This window comes from Sorghum bicolor, chromosome 5 (assembly GCF_000003195.3).
Source record: "Sorghum bicolor cultivar BTx623 chromosome 5, Sorghum_bicolor_NCBIv3, whole genome shotgun sequence".
Taxonomy (NCBI): domain Eukaryota; kingdom Viridiplantae; phylum Streptophyta; class Magnoliopsida; order Poales; family Poaceae; genus Sorghum; species Sorghum bicolor.
Genome location: NC_012874.2, coordinates 24,495,178 through 24,510,441, shown reverse-complemented (window position 1 = coordinate 24,510,441; position 15,264 = coordinate 24,495,178). Strand labels below are relative to the sequence as shown.

Genomic DNA, 15,264 nt, shown 5'->3' with positions numbered 1-15,264 from the left:
TTTTCATGTTGGTTTTGCCCAGCGCTTGGACTCCCTACGGCTGACTTGTGCTTTGGGGTGTATGCAGGCTCTCCCGACTCCCGGTCACCTGCTGGTGGCAACGAGGTCCTGCCTCGACTGTCAGAGGGGAGCGATGTCTCGATGAGTGACCCACCGCCTCATGGATACGGTGAGGTGCCATGCCTCCAAGGTTAGGAGGGGGGCTCCATGTCACCCACGCTAGGGGGGAGGGCGACTCGATCACTATTAGTGATGAGTCCGGGGAAGGCCCGCCGTCGACGTGCGATCGCGTCACAGACAAAGGGACTGAGATCCCTCGAGTCAAGGGGCAGATGTTGTGGCCCACCAGGCTCCGCGCCGTCGAGGAGGAGCAAAGGAAGAAGGAAGAAGAGGAAGAGGAGAAGCAGGAGCTACAGGAGCAATGGCGGCAGCAGGAGCTGTTGGAGCAGCAACAGTAGCAGCAGCAGCAGCTAGAGGAGCACTAGGAGAAGCAGCAGCAGTAGCATCAGCAAGAGTGGCAGCAACAACAGAAGTAGCAACAGTAGCTGGAGGAGCAATTGGAGAAATAGCAGCAGCAGGAGTTGCAGCAGCTGGAGCAGCAGCGCGATCAGCTCGAGCAGGGGCAGCAGTAGCTGGAGGCGCAAGGGCTGCTGGGGTAGCTCGAGCAAGGACAGTTGGGGCATGGGCCTGAGAGAAGTGAAGATGGGCTACCCGTTTACGACCCTGCGACTCCCCCATGGCTTCATCCCGGTGGGTTCCTACCATCTTGGCCAAGCCGCGTCGGGAGGATGGTGTCGTGGCGTTGGCACTGGGCGTGCGCATGCCCCTGGACCCAAACTCGGAGATCAAGGGGACCCTCTACGGCATTGAGAGGATCGATCTTGGCTATCTATAGGGTCGGCAGCCATGGGAGGACGTAGCCAAGACTTCTGGTGCTGGTGGAGAGGATGTGGCCAGGACCTTAGGTGGCGGCGAGGCGGACGAGGCTGGGACCTGGGCTATTGTCCATGAGGACGGGTGGTTCCCTTCCCTCATTGACCTGTTCCTGCATCATAGAGGCTCGCTTGAGGTGGTGCAAGAGCTCATATGAGGGTTAAAGGAACGTACGAAGGAAGAGCTCGAGCACTAGGGCCCTGGGAACGTCCGCCTTCGGTGTTTCATGTCCCTGGAGGAGTTGAACATCGTGATGGATGACAGCAAGGAGGCCGAGAAGTGGGAACACCTCAAGGAGCTCCGCCTCTAGATGAAGCATATCCTGGGGCTGATGTCAGACATCGTCAACAACAGCCTGGGCCAGGCTTTCTTTGTAAGGATATTTCTATTCCAGGTTGTTCTGAGTCTCTTGCTCTATTAGTGTGCTTACTGCCTTGTGCTCTTTTGCGGGATCTGAAAGAAACCTCCCAGCTGAAGTCTAGCTTTATTCACATTACTAAGGGTGGGTGGGAGCTGGTCCCCATTCTTCAGGACAAGCTCCTCAAGTTGTAGGAGAAGCTTCTCAAGGCGTACAAGGAGCTCACTACAGCCGAGGAGGAGAGGTAGAAGACGGAGGCCGCTCTGACAGAGGCTCGGAAGACTTTGTCTAGTACGAGCGAGAAGGTCTACCAGGCCGAGGAAGATGCCCACATTGCCAAGGAGGCCGCAGAGAAAGCCCAAAAGGAGGCCACTCAGTCGAGAGAACAAGCCGCTTCAGCCGAGGAGGTGGTCGCCAAGGCTCAAGAAGAAGCGGCGCAGTACAAGGGTGAGGCCATTGAGCTGGACAAGGGTAAAAGGAAAGTGGAGTTGGACCTTGCTACCAGTCGAGGCAACTATGCTGGGCTGAAGGAGGAGCAGCTGAAGAGTGAGATCACCCGAGGCGCCGTAGAGGAGGCCGAGAAGAAGGCCCAAGAGGGCCTTGAGGTAGAACAAGCCCGCTCTCATAGCCTTTCCGATGACATCAACCCTCTTAAGAAAGCACTGTGGGAGAAAGAAGATGCCATCTTTTAGTCAGGCAAGCTAATCGAGGACCTGCGGGTCGAGAAGACGGAGCTAGCCCGCTCTAACAAGAAGATCGAGAAAGCTAACACTGACTTTGTCCATGAGAACACAACTCTCGAGGAGAAAATATGCGGTGAGTTTTCTACACCCTTGCGTTTACTTTGTTTTTGCGGTGCTCATTTTCTATCATCTGATTCCTTATTTCGATCTTTGTAGGGCTTAAAGACGATCTGCTGGCAGCCCAGGTCGACTCTCAGTCTCTTAAGGAACAGCTCGAGGGGGAGATTGTGTTGACTGGTCAGCTAAGGACGGCAATCAATGACCTCTTGACCTCTTGGGAGCTAGAGCCTGCGAAAGAGGCGGGGGAGGCGGCCCTAGGTGACGCTCTGGTCGACCAGCTGTTCTACCTGGGCACTGCTATGAGGGACCAAGTGTGGGACACACTCCACACTAGGGTGATGCGAGCTTTGGCTATTGTTTGCTCGGGCTTCTCCTATGATATGGAGGTAGTGTCCCATGGCTTCGTCACCGACATCTCTAAGGCCGATGTAGAGAATGAGGAGAGGCTCCATGCCTTGATCGATGAAGCGGAGGGTCCAGGCGAGAGGCTGGCGAAGCTGTTTGAGCCAAAGGTGCTTCCTCTGGAGGCCGGCGTGGATACAGAAGAGGGGGACGAGAGTAGAGATGGTGGAAATGATGACCGAGGCCTGTGAGCCTAATTTGGGTACCTAGACCCATTGTAATATATTAGTAGTTATCTTTGAACATCATTGTAGCCTAAGTGGCTTTAACATTCATATTTTCTTTGGATATTTGTTTACTTTTACGCTCAAGTCTCCTTTATTGCATTGCTGCCTAAGTTCGTGTTCCTCGACTGCTCTTTCTGGAAACGACCTCGGTTGCGTTGAGGGTGAGGGTGTGAGTAGAGTTACCGTTGGCCAGAGGCGTAGGGATTCTCTATCTCGACTTCCCCCAAGCCTTAGGGGGCTCGAGGCGTCTTTACTACTCAATCGTACGGGGTTTCCTTAGTGCTTAAAAAGTAAAAGATAACGTCAAGCTTTTTGGAAAAAAATGTTCAAGTTTTTTGGGAGCCTGTGGGGTTCCCCCTGCTAGCCCCCGAGGGAGTTTTGGCTATGATGGGGCATAGCCAAGACTTCTTCTTATTGTCGATATTTAGTGAAGTCATCATGCAGTACTTAGAAAATACTTTCATTCATTTATTCATTCATAGAGCCATGATGGTACAAGACTTGTAGGAAATATAAAGCCTCGAAGCTCTAGGGCTAGAAGCGACGTAGTTGTTCGATGTTCCATGCATTGGTGAAGACTGCCACCTTTTCATCCATGAGCTTGTACATTTCAGGCTTCAATATCTCGGCCAACACGTAAGGAGCCTCCCAAGGTGGGGTCAGCTTGTGGCATCCTTCATTGCTTTATCGTCGATGTAGTATGAGGTCACCCACGTTCAGGTCCCTCTTGCGCACGTGCTTGTCATGGTAATGTCGAAGCTTCTGCTGGTACCTTGCTGAGTTGAGGAGGGCCATGTCTTGAGCTTCCTTGAGTTGGTTGACCATGTTCTCTCAAGTCTCCTTGTTCGTCTGCTCGTTGTACGCTTTCAGTCGAGGTGACCCATACTCAAGGTCTATTGGGAGCATGACCATGGAGCCATAGACCATGAAGAATGGAGTGAACTTCGTGGCTCTACTTGGTGTCATTCTTAAGCTCCATAGGACTGAGGAGAGTTCCTCAACCCATTTTTTGCCAAATTTCTTCAACCGGTTGTAGATTCTAGGCTTGAGCCCTTGTAAGATAATGTCGTTGGCACGCATGAACTGACCGTTAGTTCGAGGGTGAGCCACTGCAGACCAGTTCACAAGGGTGTGATGCCGATCACAGAAGTAAAAGAACTTTTTGCCAGTTAATTGTGTGCCGTTGTCGATGATGATGATGTTGTGTATCCCAAATCGGTGGATTATGTTGGTGAATAAAAGGATGGCTTGCTCGGAGCGAATGTTAGTGATGGGTCAAGCCTGGATCCATTTTGAGAATTTATCGATAGCCACCAGCGGATGGGTATACCCACCTACTGCTTTCTGGAGAGGACCCACAAGGTCGAGGCCCCATAACGCGAACGGCCAAGTGATGGGAATCATTTGTAGAGCGTCAGCTGGGAGGTGGGTTTGCTTGGCGTAGAACTGGCATCAGTGGCACGAACGCACGAGCTTGATGGCGTCAGGAATGGCCGTTGGCAAGTAGAAACCTTGTCGAAAGGCATTGCCGATGAGGGTTCTAGGAGCTGCGTGGTAGCCACAAGCCCCTGAGTGCACATCCTTGAGGAGCTTCCGTCCCTCTTCCACGGTGATGCAGCGCTGCAAAATCCCCATCGGGCTTCGCCAGTACAGTTCTTTGCTTTCGCGATAGATCACATATGATTTGGCCGGTCGAGCGATACGACGGGCCTCGGCCCGATCTTTTGGTACCTCGCCTTAGATCAGGCAGTCGAGGAAGGGCGTACGCCAGTCGAATGGTCAGCTAGGGAGTCGAGGGGATTGCTCGACCTCCATTACTTCGACCGCTGCCAGGAGAGCCTCGACCATGTCAACAGGTTCAGGAGCTGGCGCCTCGACGATAGCTACTACGCTGAGGTCGACGGACAGCTCGAGCAGATCTCTCGAGAACGTGTCTAGCGGGACAGTGCCTCGAGTGGACGCAATCTTAGCAAGCTTGTCAGCCGCTTCATTGTACTATCGGGCGATGTGGTTGAGCTCAAGGCCGTGGAACATGTCCTCCAGTTTACGTACTTCTTTGCTGCAAGCCTCCATTTTTGGGTTCTGACAGCTCAAGGCTTTCATGACTTGGTCAATGACTAGCTGAGAATCACCTTGAACGTCGAGGCATCGGACCCTGAGCTCGATAGCGATTCTTAACCCGTTGACGAGGGCGTCGTACTTTGCGACATTGTTAGATGCTGCAAAATGTATTTGAATCACATACCTCATGTGCATGCCAAGAGGTGAGATGAATAGCAAGCCTACCCCCACCCCTATCTTCATGAGTGACCCGTCGAAGTACATCATCCAGAATTCCGCCTGGACATGAGAAGGGGGGAGCTGGGTGTCTGTCCATTCTGTGATGAAGTCCACCAGTGCTTGGGACATGATGGCTTTGCGAGGTGCATATGTGAGGGCCTCCCCCATGAGCTCGATCGACCATTTGGCGATCCTCCCAGTGGCCTCTCGATTTTGGATGGTCTCACCCAGCGGAAAGGACGAGACCCCCGTGATCAGATGGCCGAGAAAGTAGTGCTGCAGCCTGCGTCAAGCGAGAATCACTGCATAGATTATTTTCTAAATCTAGGGGTATCGTACCTTTGTTTGTGAGAGCACCTCGCTAATGAAGTAGACCAGCCGCTGAACTGGAAGCGTGTGCCCCTCCTCTGGCCTTTCAACCACGACCACTGCACTAACAACCTGGGTCATTGCCACAACGTAAAGGAGTAGAGGTTCTGCGGGTTGAGGAGGCACTAGGACTAGAGCGGTGGTCAATATCCTCTTGAGTCTGTCGAGAGCTTCCTCAGCCATGATGGTCCACGTGAAGTGTCGAGGATGTCCCGAAGGGGTACCTCGACCCATGCTCATAATGGGAGGACCCGTACACAAATCGAGGCCCCCGACTCGACGCCCCTTCTTGCACGCGCGACTACCAAAGCACGATGCTTACCACAGCCTCGAACACGGAAAAAGGGTCGTGTGAATCGACCAAGGCTCGACTGGACGGCGACCGTCGAATATGGAACTAGCTCATACGAATCAACAGGCCTCGAGCGCAAGGACGCCGTCCGCCGCCTGACGTGGGTACGGGAACCTGGGCATTTAATGCGCCTGTCGCGTTCTCACCTAACCCGACAGTCACAGGAAGCGTGATAGGGAACAAGCACCCATCCAATCGCCCCTTTTTGCAGCCTTGTCCCTCAGATGAGACAGAGTATGGAAGGGCATAGTGAGACAGTCGGGACGTCATGTCACGGCCCCCCTCGAGGTGCCCAAAGTCAGCACCCCGATCAGCAAGGCCCTACGCGGCATCGGAACCTCGAGCGAACACGTTCCTTCCCAAAGAAGAGTCAGGCGTGAAAGACATCGCCTCAACCACTCCGGACATGACTGCTGTCGCGACGTACATGCGTGCCCACGACTAAGCCGTCGATGACTGTTGGTGTGACTGGTTAGAGCGTCGAGTTGTGGGCCTTGACTTGTGTATGGATAGTCTTGTTATGTACATCAGTTGGGATACCCCTTACTGATATCCTCGATAGTAGCCCCCGAGCCTCTATTTGAGCACTGGCGCTCAGGTGGAGGCTTTATTCCGTGGTCGAGTTTCCGTAGGGGCGCACGAGCGACCCCGTGGGGGTAGCCCTCGAGCCCTTGGAGGAGTTTTTGACTTCTTTGTGGGTTATATTGCCTGATTCGCAGAAACGCTGTCGACACCAGTGGTGGACGGTTCTGATTGGCTCGTTTTGCGTAGGGGTTTCAATGTACTCTCGATAGAGCAAGCGTCATCCACCCTAGATTGAGCTCCTAACGGGTAGTCCAAGTGAGAACCTGTGCCCCTTTCGAGGGGGTCAGCTGTAGCCCGGAGGCGTTCTCATAAAGCAGGGTCAGCGTGGTCGGGGATACTGGGCTCGTTCGATAGAGTCCAGCGGCTCGATGCCTCCCTTCAGGGGGATTCCTCTCGACCGTCTTAACCCTACCTCGGTCATCCCCAGCGAGTTCTCGAGGCGGGCCTTGATTGTCGACCACTCGCTGGGGATCCCTGACTTTGGTGCTCGAGATCGGCTGTCGAACCCTTCCGTCGGGTCAGCCTGCGACCTCTTGAGGCTTTCGTTGGTGCCTTCCTTGGCTTACAAGGGAAGGACGTGGCCGCGGCGGTTCGCCTTTCTGCCCGTTGGGCGCGTCTTTTTAGGCGGGAGCCGTTGCGACACTGTACCGGCGCAAAATTCGGAGCGTCCCGTCTGTGAGGAGAAAAAAGCCGTTAGGTGGCGCATTTATGGGGGGAGTTACCTCATTTATCGGATCTGTCCGTTGGTGGGTTGCTGCCTATAAGTATCCCGTAGCCTCGCCGCCGTTCCCCCTTCCGCCTTCTGCCTTCATTCCTGCCTTAGCCTTCTCGCCATCCTAGCCCTCTTGCCCTTTTGTGTGCGCACCCCTCGAGTGGTAGCGAATCCGCTCTCCTTCTGTCCAATATGCCTGTGAGACTCATCGCCGCCGACGATTGGCGCCCATCATTTATGACGGAACGCCGGCTGCTAGAGCTCGAGAGAGAGGGACTCTTGCGCCACCGCACATCGCTGTCGTCGCCGGAGTGGATCGCGCCGGCGGCGGACCACCGGGAGCCCAGGCCGCCTAAGGGCTATGTGGTCTCGTTCGCCAAGTTTCCCCGCCACGGCCTGGGCCCTCCTCCGAGCCACTTCATGCGGGCACTCTGCCACCACTACGGGGTGGAGCCTCAACACTTCTCCCCGAATGCCATCACCGTCGTGGCGGTCTTCGCCACGGTGTGTGAGGGTTATTTGGGGATGATACCCCACTGGGAGCTGTGGCTCCACCTCTACAGGGGTGAGCTCTTCAACGCCCCCACCGGGACCACTGGCGTGAGGAAGCCTGTGTGGGCGGGGTGCCTCGACCTCGTGCTGAAGACGGGGAAGACGGAGAGGCCGCGCGAGTACATCCCGGTGGGATTGTTGACGAACCACGCCGGATGGGAGTCCCAGTGGTTCTACCTGTGGAACGACGACGATCTCCTGCCCGCCTACACCGGTCGCCTGATCATGGAGCGTCTGGAGAACTGGACGTACGGCGTCGTCCAAGTTCACCAGTCACAGCTCGACCCCCTCCTCGACGCCGTGAAGAAGCTGCGCTTCGAGGGCCTGTCCGCCGCTTTCGTCCTCTCGGCCGTCCATCACCGGAGAGTTCTCCCGTTGATGTCCCGACCGCTGAGGATGGACGAGATGGGCCCTGGCGTCTCGTCCTGGGACCTCAATGTGTGCTGGATGTCCAATGAGGCTCCACCGGACGATGAGGTCGCGGCCCGGGTCAGGGCGGCCCTTGCCGGCGACTTTAAGCCGGAGCATGTCAATGGCTTCCCTATGAGGCCTGATGCGGGCTCCACCTGGTAAGTCTTCTTTCTGCACATGGTTTCGATCCTGGATTTCTTTCAACCCCTTTTTAAGCCTGCCTTCGCTCTGGTAGGGACGGATTGATGTCCGGTCCTCCAGACCTCCAGTAAAGGAGGACGAGGTCGACCGTGATAAACGGCGCCTGTCCGCCGAGAAACAAAAGTCCGCCAAGGACTCCGAGAAGAAAGGGAGAAGGAAAAAGAACCTCGACAGCCAAGCGCTAGAGGCGCGTCGAGCTAAATCTAGGCATAGGGGGAGCCTGAAGAAGAATCCCTAGTGAGGATAATGGCGAGGACGGCGATGACGACAGCGACGATTCTGAGGGGATGGCGTCTCGCCTTGACCGAATCCTTGAGGGTCTGCCTCTTGGCGACGTCGACACCCCGCGGATGGGAGCGCCAAAGGAGGGGACAGGCGGATCTCACCGCCCCCGTGCTGATACCCCTCCTGCGCCCGTGACAAGTCGGGCGGCCTCGCACCCCCAGCCTCCCCCTGCACCAAAGGCGGGTGGCCGAGCTAAGCCCCAGGCGACGGGGCCGTTGACCCGCAGTCGCGTCGTGGCCTCCGAGAAGGGAGAAATCGGCCGTAGGAGCGCCAGTCCAGGCGCTCGCCAGGCGGGAGACGCTGGGCCAGGACCGGCGCCTGTCTTCGAGGGGCCTGGGATTTTGATGAGGGGTGGCTCGAGGCCCACTGGTCGAGGTACTGGCAGGCAAGCCGTTCTCCCTATGGGGTAAGTTCTTCGACGCTGTGATTCTTGTTCTCCCGATTCTTTGCGTTTTTTCGTATAATGGTCTTCTTTATGCCTGTTCCTCTCTTTCTAGGTTGAAGAGGATGCTCGAGCAGGCCCAGCCTTCAATGGCGAAAAGGCTCAAGGTGGGAGCGGCCTCCAAGGACTCTAGTTAGCAGCTTATTCATGGGATTCGTGTTGTTCTTACGTCGGCCTTCATTGTGAATGACCTTTGTTCTGCATTCTATAGGCTCATCCGACCCCCGACCACCAACCGGCACCGAGAGCGCCTCACCCCGTCCCCTGGCGGGTGAGCCTGCCCCGTCGTCGCCAAAACGAGCCGAGGCACCTTAGCTCCAAGGGCAGGAGGGAGCCCCCGAGCCTCCCCGATCGGGGGTCGAGGGGGATCCCATTACTGTAAGTGACGGGTCTAGCGGCGACGGGACTTCGAGGGATGCCCGTCCTGTGGACGAAGAGGCCCAGACCTCTCTTGTTGCGAGGTGGACGCCCTGGCCTATCGGGATTTGCTCCATCGAGGAGCAGAAGAAGAAAGAAGAGGAGGAGCGGGAGCAAGAGACGCGTCGGCAGCTGCAGAAGCAGGACCGTCAACAAGAGCCACGGGAGCTCGAGGAGCAACAGCAGCAGAGGGACCAGCCATCAGGGGAGCCGCTCGAGCCTCCTCCTCACAGTCCACCCCGACCGGTACTACTTGTGCCGCAAGAGCCCGGGAACCAGGAAGAGGATCTGCCGGTTTTTGGCCCTCCGACCCCGGCGTGGCTCCGTCCCGGGGCGCCCGCCGTGATCCCAGCAGAGTCGGGGCGGGCGGACGGTGTGGTGGCGCTTGCTTGCATGATGCGCACCCCCGTCGACCCCGAGTTCAAGATCCGGAGGACGATCTACAGCATGGACGGAATCGCTCCAGGGTTCCTCCGGGAACGTCGGTCGTGGGAGGACCATATTCCTGCCGAAGAAGACGAGGCTGGGACGTCGGGCGGAGGCGGAGGCAGCGACACGGGCACCTGGAAGACGGTGGACGATGACGGGCGGTTCCCCTCCCTCGTTGATTTGTTCCTATGCCATGGGGGGTCCCTCGAGACTGTCGAGGAGCTCATCCGCGGCGTCAAGGCGTGGGCCAACCAGGAGATGGAGAACTGGTGCCCTGATCGGATCTGCATCCGTGCTTCCATCGATCCGTTCGAGCCCAACATTTTTCTGGACGATCGGAAGGAAGCCGAGAAGTGGGAGCACGTCGAGGAGCTCCGCCTTTGGATGAAGCACACGGTGGGGCTCTTGTCGGACATTGTAAACAACGGGCTTGGGCCAGCCTACTTTGTAAGTCTCCTAGCCTTTTAATCTTTTAGGGAACTTGTTGGTTTTGGGTTCTAACTGCTCGATCACCGGCTCGCAGGACCTGAAAGAGACTTCCCGTATTAAGTCAAGCTTCATTCATGCCATGAGAGGCGGCTGGGAGCAGCTCCCCCTCCTCAAAGACCAACTCCTGGAGTCGCAGGAGAAACTCCTCAAAGCTTATAAAGAGCTCTTGGCGCTCGAGGAGGAGAAGGAGAGCGAGGCTGCCCTGGCCGAGGCTCGAGAGGCCTCAAAGAAGGCTGTGGAAGAGGCCGTGCTGCTGAGGGAGCGGGCCATGACGGTAAAGGAAGCCGCGTCCAAGGCCCGGGATGAGGCTCTGTCTTATAAGAACGCGGCTGTCGATCTTGACAAGGAGAAGGGCCTCCTCCAGACCGAACTCGCCTCTGTCCGTGAAACCTTCCAAAGGATGAAGGTGGAGTGCGTGAACGGCGAGGTCGGCAAGGGCGCTGCGGAAGAAGCCAAGAAGAAGGTCCTTGAAGACCTCGAGGCGGAGCGGGCTCGATCCTGTAGCCTCTCTGACGACGTTGATCGTCTAAAGAGGGCGCTGCTGGAGAAGGAAGGAGCCATTGCGTAGGCCGGCAAGGCGATCAAGGACTTGCGCGTCGCCAACACTGAGCTGGCGCGCTCCAGCAGGGAGGTTGAGAGGGCCAACACCAACTTGGTTGGCGAGAACACGGCTTTGGAAGAGAGCATCCGAGGTATGTTTCTATTGTTGAATTTTCTTTTCGAGGTGTGCTTGGTTTTATCTAAAGTTTTTATGTTGACCTTTACAGGGCTTAAAGATGAACTCTTGGCTGCCCAAGTTGAGGCTCGCAACGCCAAGGCCCAGCTCGAGAGGGAGGTTTCTTTGAATGGTTGTCTAAGGACTGTGATAAGTGACCTCTCGACCTCCTGGGAGCTCGAGCCTATTGATGAGCCAAGGGAGGAGGCTCGAGGCGACGCACTCGTCGACCAGGTATGCTATCTTGGAGCTACGCTGAGGGACTAGGTGTGGGATGCTCTCCACGTCGGAGTGAAGCGGGCGATGGCGGTGGTCTGCTCAGGCTTCTCTTACGACATGGAGGTAGTATCCCACGGCTTCGTCATCGACATCTCCAAGACTGACGCGGAGAACGAGGAGAGGCTCCACTCCTTGATCGATGACGCAGAGGTCCCTGGGGAGAGGTTGGCTAAGTTGTTTGAGCCAGAAGTACTGCCTCCTGAGACTAGCTCAGGCGCGGGTGAGGATGGTGAGGACCGAGACGCTGACCGAGGCCTGCGAGCCTACTCTGGGTGCCTGGGCCCCTTGTACAGTATTTTCTAGCTTATCTTGAGTAACATTGTGCTTTTAAGTGACTCAAAGGATCTTGTGAATGTTTTATCTGTCTTTCCGCTCGAGGAAGCAACCTCCCCCTCGACCCTGCTAGCCCCCGTGGGAGTATCGAATATGATGTGTCATAGTTGGTACTCCCTTCTAACCTCTAGGCTTTGACCAGTAAAAAAGTATGTTACTTGAGGGAAAGATCTCGTTCACTTATGCATTCATTCATAAGTCTTTGATACAGGATATACATGGGAACATAAAGCTTTGGAATTCTAGGGGTAGAATCGACGTAGCTGTGCGATGTTCCATGCGTTGGTGAAGATCGCGCCTTTTTCGTTCGCCAGCTTGTACGTTCCTGTCTTCAAGACCTCAGCCACCACGTATGGACCTTCCCAGGGAAGGGTCAGCTTGTGGCGTCCTTGATTACTTTGCCGTCGTCGTAGGACGAGGTCACCCATGTTCAGATCTCTCTTGCGCACGTGCTTGTCGTGGTAGCGTCGAAGCTTCTGCTGGTATCTGGCGGAGTTGACGAGGGACATGTCTCGAGCTTCCTCTAGTTGGTCGACCGCATTTTCTCGAGTCTCCTTATTTGATTGCTCGTTGTATGCTTTGAGTCGAGGGGACCCATACTCGAGGTCTGTTGGGAGCACTGCCTCAGAGCTGTAGACCATGAAGAATGGGGTGTATTTTGTGGCCCTGCTTGGTGTAGTCCTTAGGCTCCATAAGACCGAAGAAAGCTCCTCGACCCACTTCTTGCCAAACTTCTTCAAACGATTGTAGATCCTTGGTTTGAGCCCTTGCAAAATCATGCCGTTGGCACGCTCAACCTGGCCGTTAGTTCTGGGGTGGGCCACTGCGGACCAATTCACACGGATGTGATGCTGATCGCAGAAGTCCAAAAATTTTTTGTCGATAAACTGAGTGTCGTTGTCAGTGATGATGACGTTGGGAATCCCAAACTGGTGGATGATGTCGGTGAAGAAAAGGACGGCCTGCTCAGAGCGGATGTTGGTGATGGGTCGAGCCACGATCCATTTTGAGAATTTGTCGATGGCCACCAACAAGTGGGTGTACCCCCTTTTGCCTTTTGTAGAGGCCCTACTAGGTCGAGCCACCATACCACAAATGGCCATGTGATAGGGATCATCTGGAGAGCGTGAGCAGGCAGGTGTGTCTGTTTGGTGTAGAATTGGCACCCATGGTATGAGCGTACGAGCTCGATGGCGTCAGCTACGGCCGTTGGCCAGTAGAAACCTTGTCGGAAGGCATTCCCCACGAGGGTCCGAGGAGCAGCATGGTGGCCATAAGCACCCGAGTGTTGATCCTCGAGGAGTTTTCGGCCTTCTTCTACGGTGATGCAACGCTGTAAGATCCCCGTCGGGCTTCGTCGGTATAGCTCATTGTCCTCGCCATAGATTACATATGACTTGGCCCGTCGAGCGACACGGCAGGCCTCGGACCGATCTTCTGGCAGCTCGCCGCGGATTAGGCAGTCGAGGAACGGCGTACGCCAATCGAACGGTCGAATGGGCCGCTGTTCTACCTCCATTACCTCGGCTGCCGTCAGAAGCGCTTCGACGGTGTCGGCTTGCTTGGTTGGAGCGGCTTCGGCACCAGCCCCCGAGCCCAAGTTGACGGATGGTTCATGTAGATCTCTTGAGAACGTGTCAGGCGGCACCATGCCTCGAGTCGACGTGATCTTGGCGAGTTCGTCGGCCGCCTCGTTGTAGCGTCAGGCGACGTGGACGAGCTCGAGGCCGTGGAACTTGTCCTCGAGTTGGCGGACTTCCTTGCAGTATGCCTCCATCTTTGGGTTGTGGCAGCTCGAGGTCTTCATTACTTGGTCGATGACGAGCTGGGAGTCGCCTCGGATGTCGAGGCGTCAAACTCCTATCTCGATGGCGATCTTGAGACCGTTGACGAGGGCCTCGTATTCTGCGACGTTGTTGGAGGCGGCGAAGTGAATCCTGATGACATACCTCATATGAACGCCCAGGGGCGAGATGAACAGTAGGCCGGCTCCAGCCCGTCAAAGTACATTGTCCACAGCTCCGATTGAACCTGAGCCAGGGGAAGCTGGGAGTCTGTCCATTCCGCGACGAAATCCACCAGGGCTTGCGACTTGATAGCCTTACGGGGCGCATAAGTGAGAGTCTCACTCATGAGCTCGACCGACCACTTGGCGATTCTTCCCGTGGCTTCTCGACTTTGGATGATCTCTCCCAAGGGGAAGGATGAGACCACTGTGATCGGATGGCCAAGGAAGTAGTGCTGCAGCTTGCATCGGGCGAGGATTACGGCGTAGATTAGCTTCTGGATCAGCGGGTAGCGCGCCTTGGTTTCTGAGAGTACTTCGCTGATGAAATAGACCGTCCTCTGGACTGGCAGCGCATGCCCCTCCTCCTGTCTCTTGACCACTACTGCCGCACTGATGACCTGGGTCGTCGATGCGACGTATAGAAGCAGAGGTTCTGCGGGTTGAGGTGGGACTAGCACTGGTGCTGACGTCAGAGTTCTCTTTTGGCTGGCGAGCGCTTCCTCAGCCTCTAGAGTCCCAGAGAAACGCTCGACCTTCTTCAGAAGTAGGTACAGTGGCAACGCCTTTTCTCCCAACCTTGAGATGAAACGGCTCAGCGCCGCTTGGCATCCCATGACTCTCTATACACCCTTGACGTCTCGGATTGGCCCGATGGCCGAGACTTTCTCGAGATTGGCCTCGATGCCACGCTGGGAAATAGTGTAACCCAGGAGCATGCCTCGAGGCACACCAAAAACGCATTTCTCGGGGTTGAGCTTGATCTGGTTGGCGCGTAAGCAGCTGAAAGCGATCTCGAGGTCCTGAATCAGGTCTCCTCGCCGCTTTGACTTGACGACGATGTCATTGACATAGGCCTCGACAGTCGACCCTATGTGCTTGCCAAACATGTGGAGCATGCAGCGCTGATATGTGGCCCCCGCGTTTCGAAGCCCGAATGGCATGGTCACATAACAATACATCCCAAAAGGTGTAATGAAAGATGTCGCGAGCTGGTCAGACTCTTTCATTTTTATTTGATGGTAACTAGAATATGCATCAAGGAAAGAAAGGGTTTCACATCCTGCGGTTGAATGAACAATTTGATCGATACGAGGTAATGGAAAGGGAACTTTTGGACACGCTTTATTTAAACTTGTGTAATCGACACACATCCTCATTTCCCTTTTTTTTTCTTAACTAGTACAGGGTTCGCTAACCAGTCGGGATGGTGAACCTCCTTGATGAATCCGGCCGTCAAAAGCTTTTGGATCTCCTCGCCAATGATCTTGCGCTTTTCCTCGTCGAATCGGCGCAACCGTTGCTTCATTGGTCTGGAGACGGCTCGAATTTCCAAGGAGTGCTCGGCGACTTCCCTCGGTATGCCAGGCATGTCCGAGGGACTCCGTGCAAACATGTCGGCATTCGCACAGAGAAAGTCGACGAGCAGGCCTTGCCGTCGGAGTTGTTGGGGTCGAGCGGGATCTTCTTGGTTCCTTCCGCCGGCTCAAAGCTGCCTGCGTGGCGCTTGGGCTCTGGAGCCTCAGCGGCCAGGGCCTCAAGCTTTGAGGCGAGCTCGATGGAACTCTCGACCACCTCCCCGTACTCGACACATTCGACGTCGCATTCGTATGCGTGCTCGAAGGAGGAGCTGACGATGATGACGCCCTTGGGACCGGGAATCTTCAGCTTCAAGTAGGTGTAGT

The 15,264-nt window shown here is 55.7% G+C and overlaps 1 protein-coding gene across 1 annotated transcript; it reads right to left on the bottom strand.

Annotated features, from left to right (window-relative positions):
• Nucleotides 322-738, bottom strand: LOC110435908 (oleosin-B6-like). The gene has a single exon (XM_021462011.1). It carries the CDS (start codon nt 736-738, stop codon nt 322-324), a length of 417 nt encoding a protein of 138 aa, XP_021317686.1.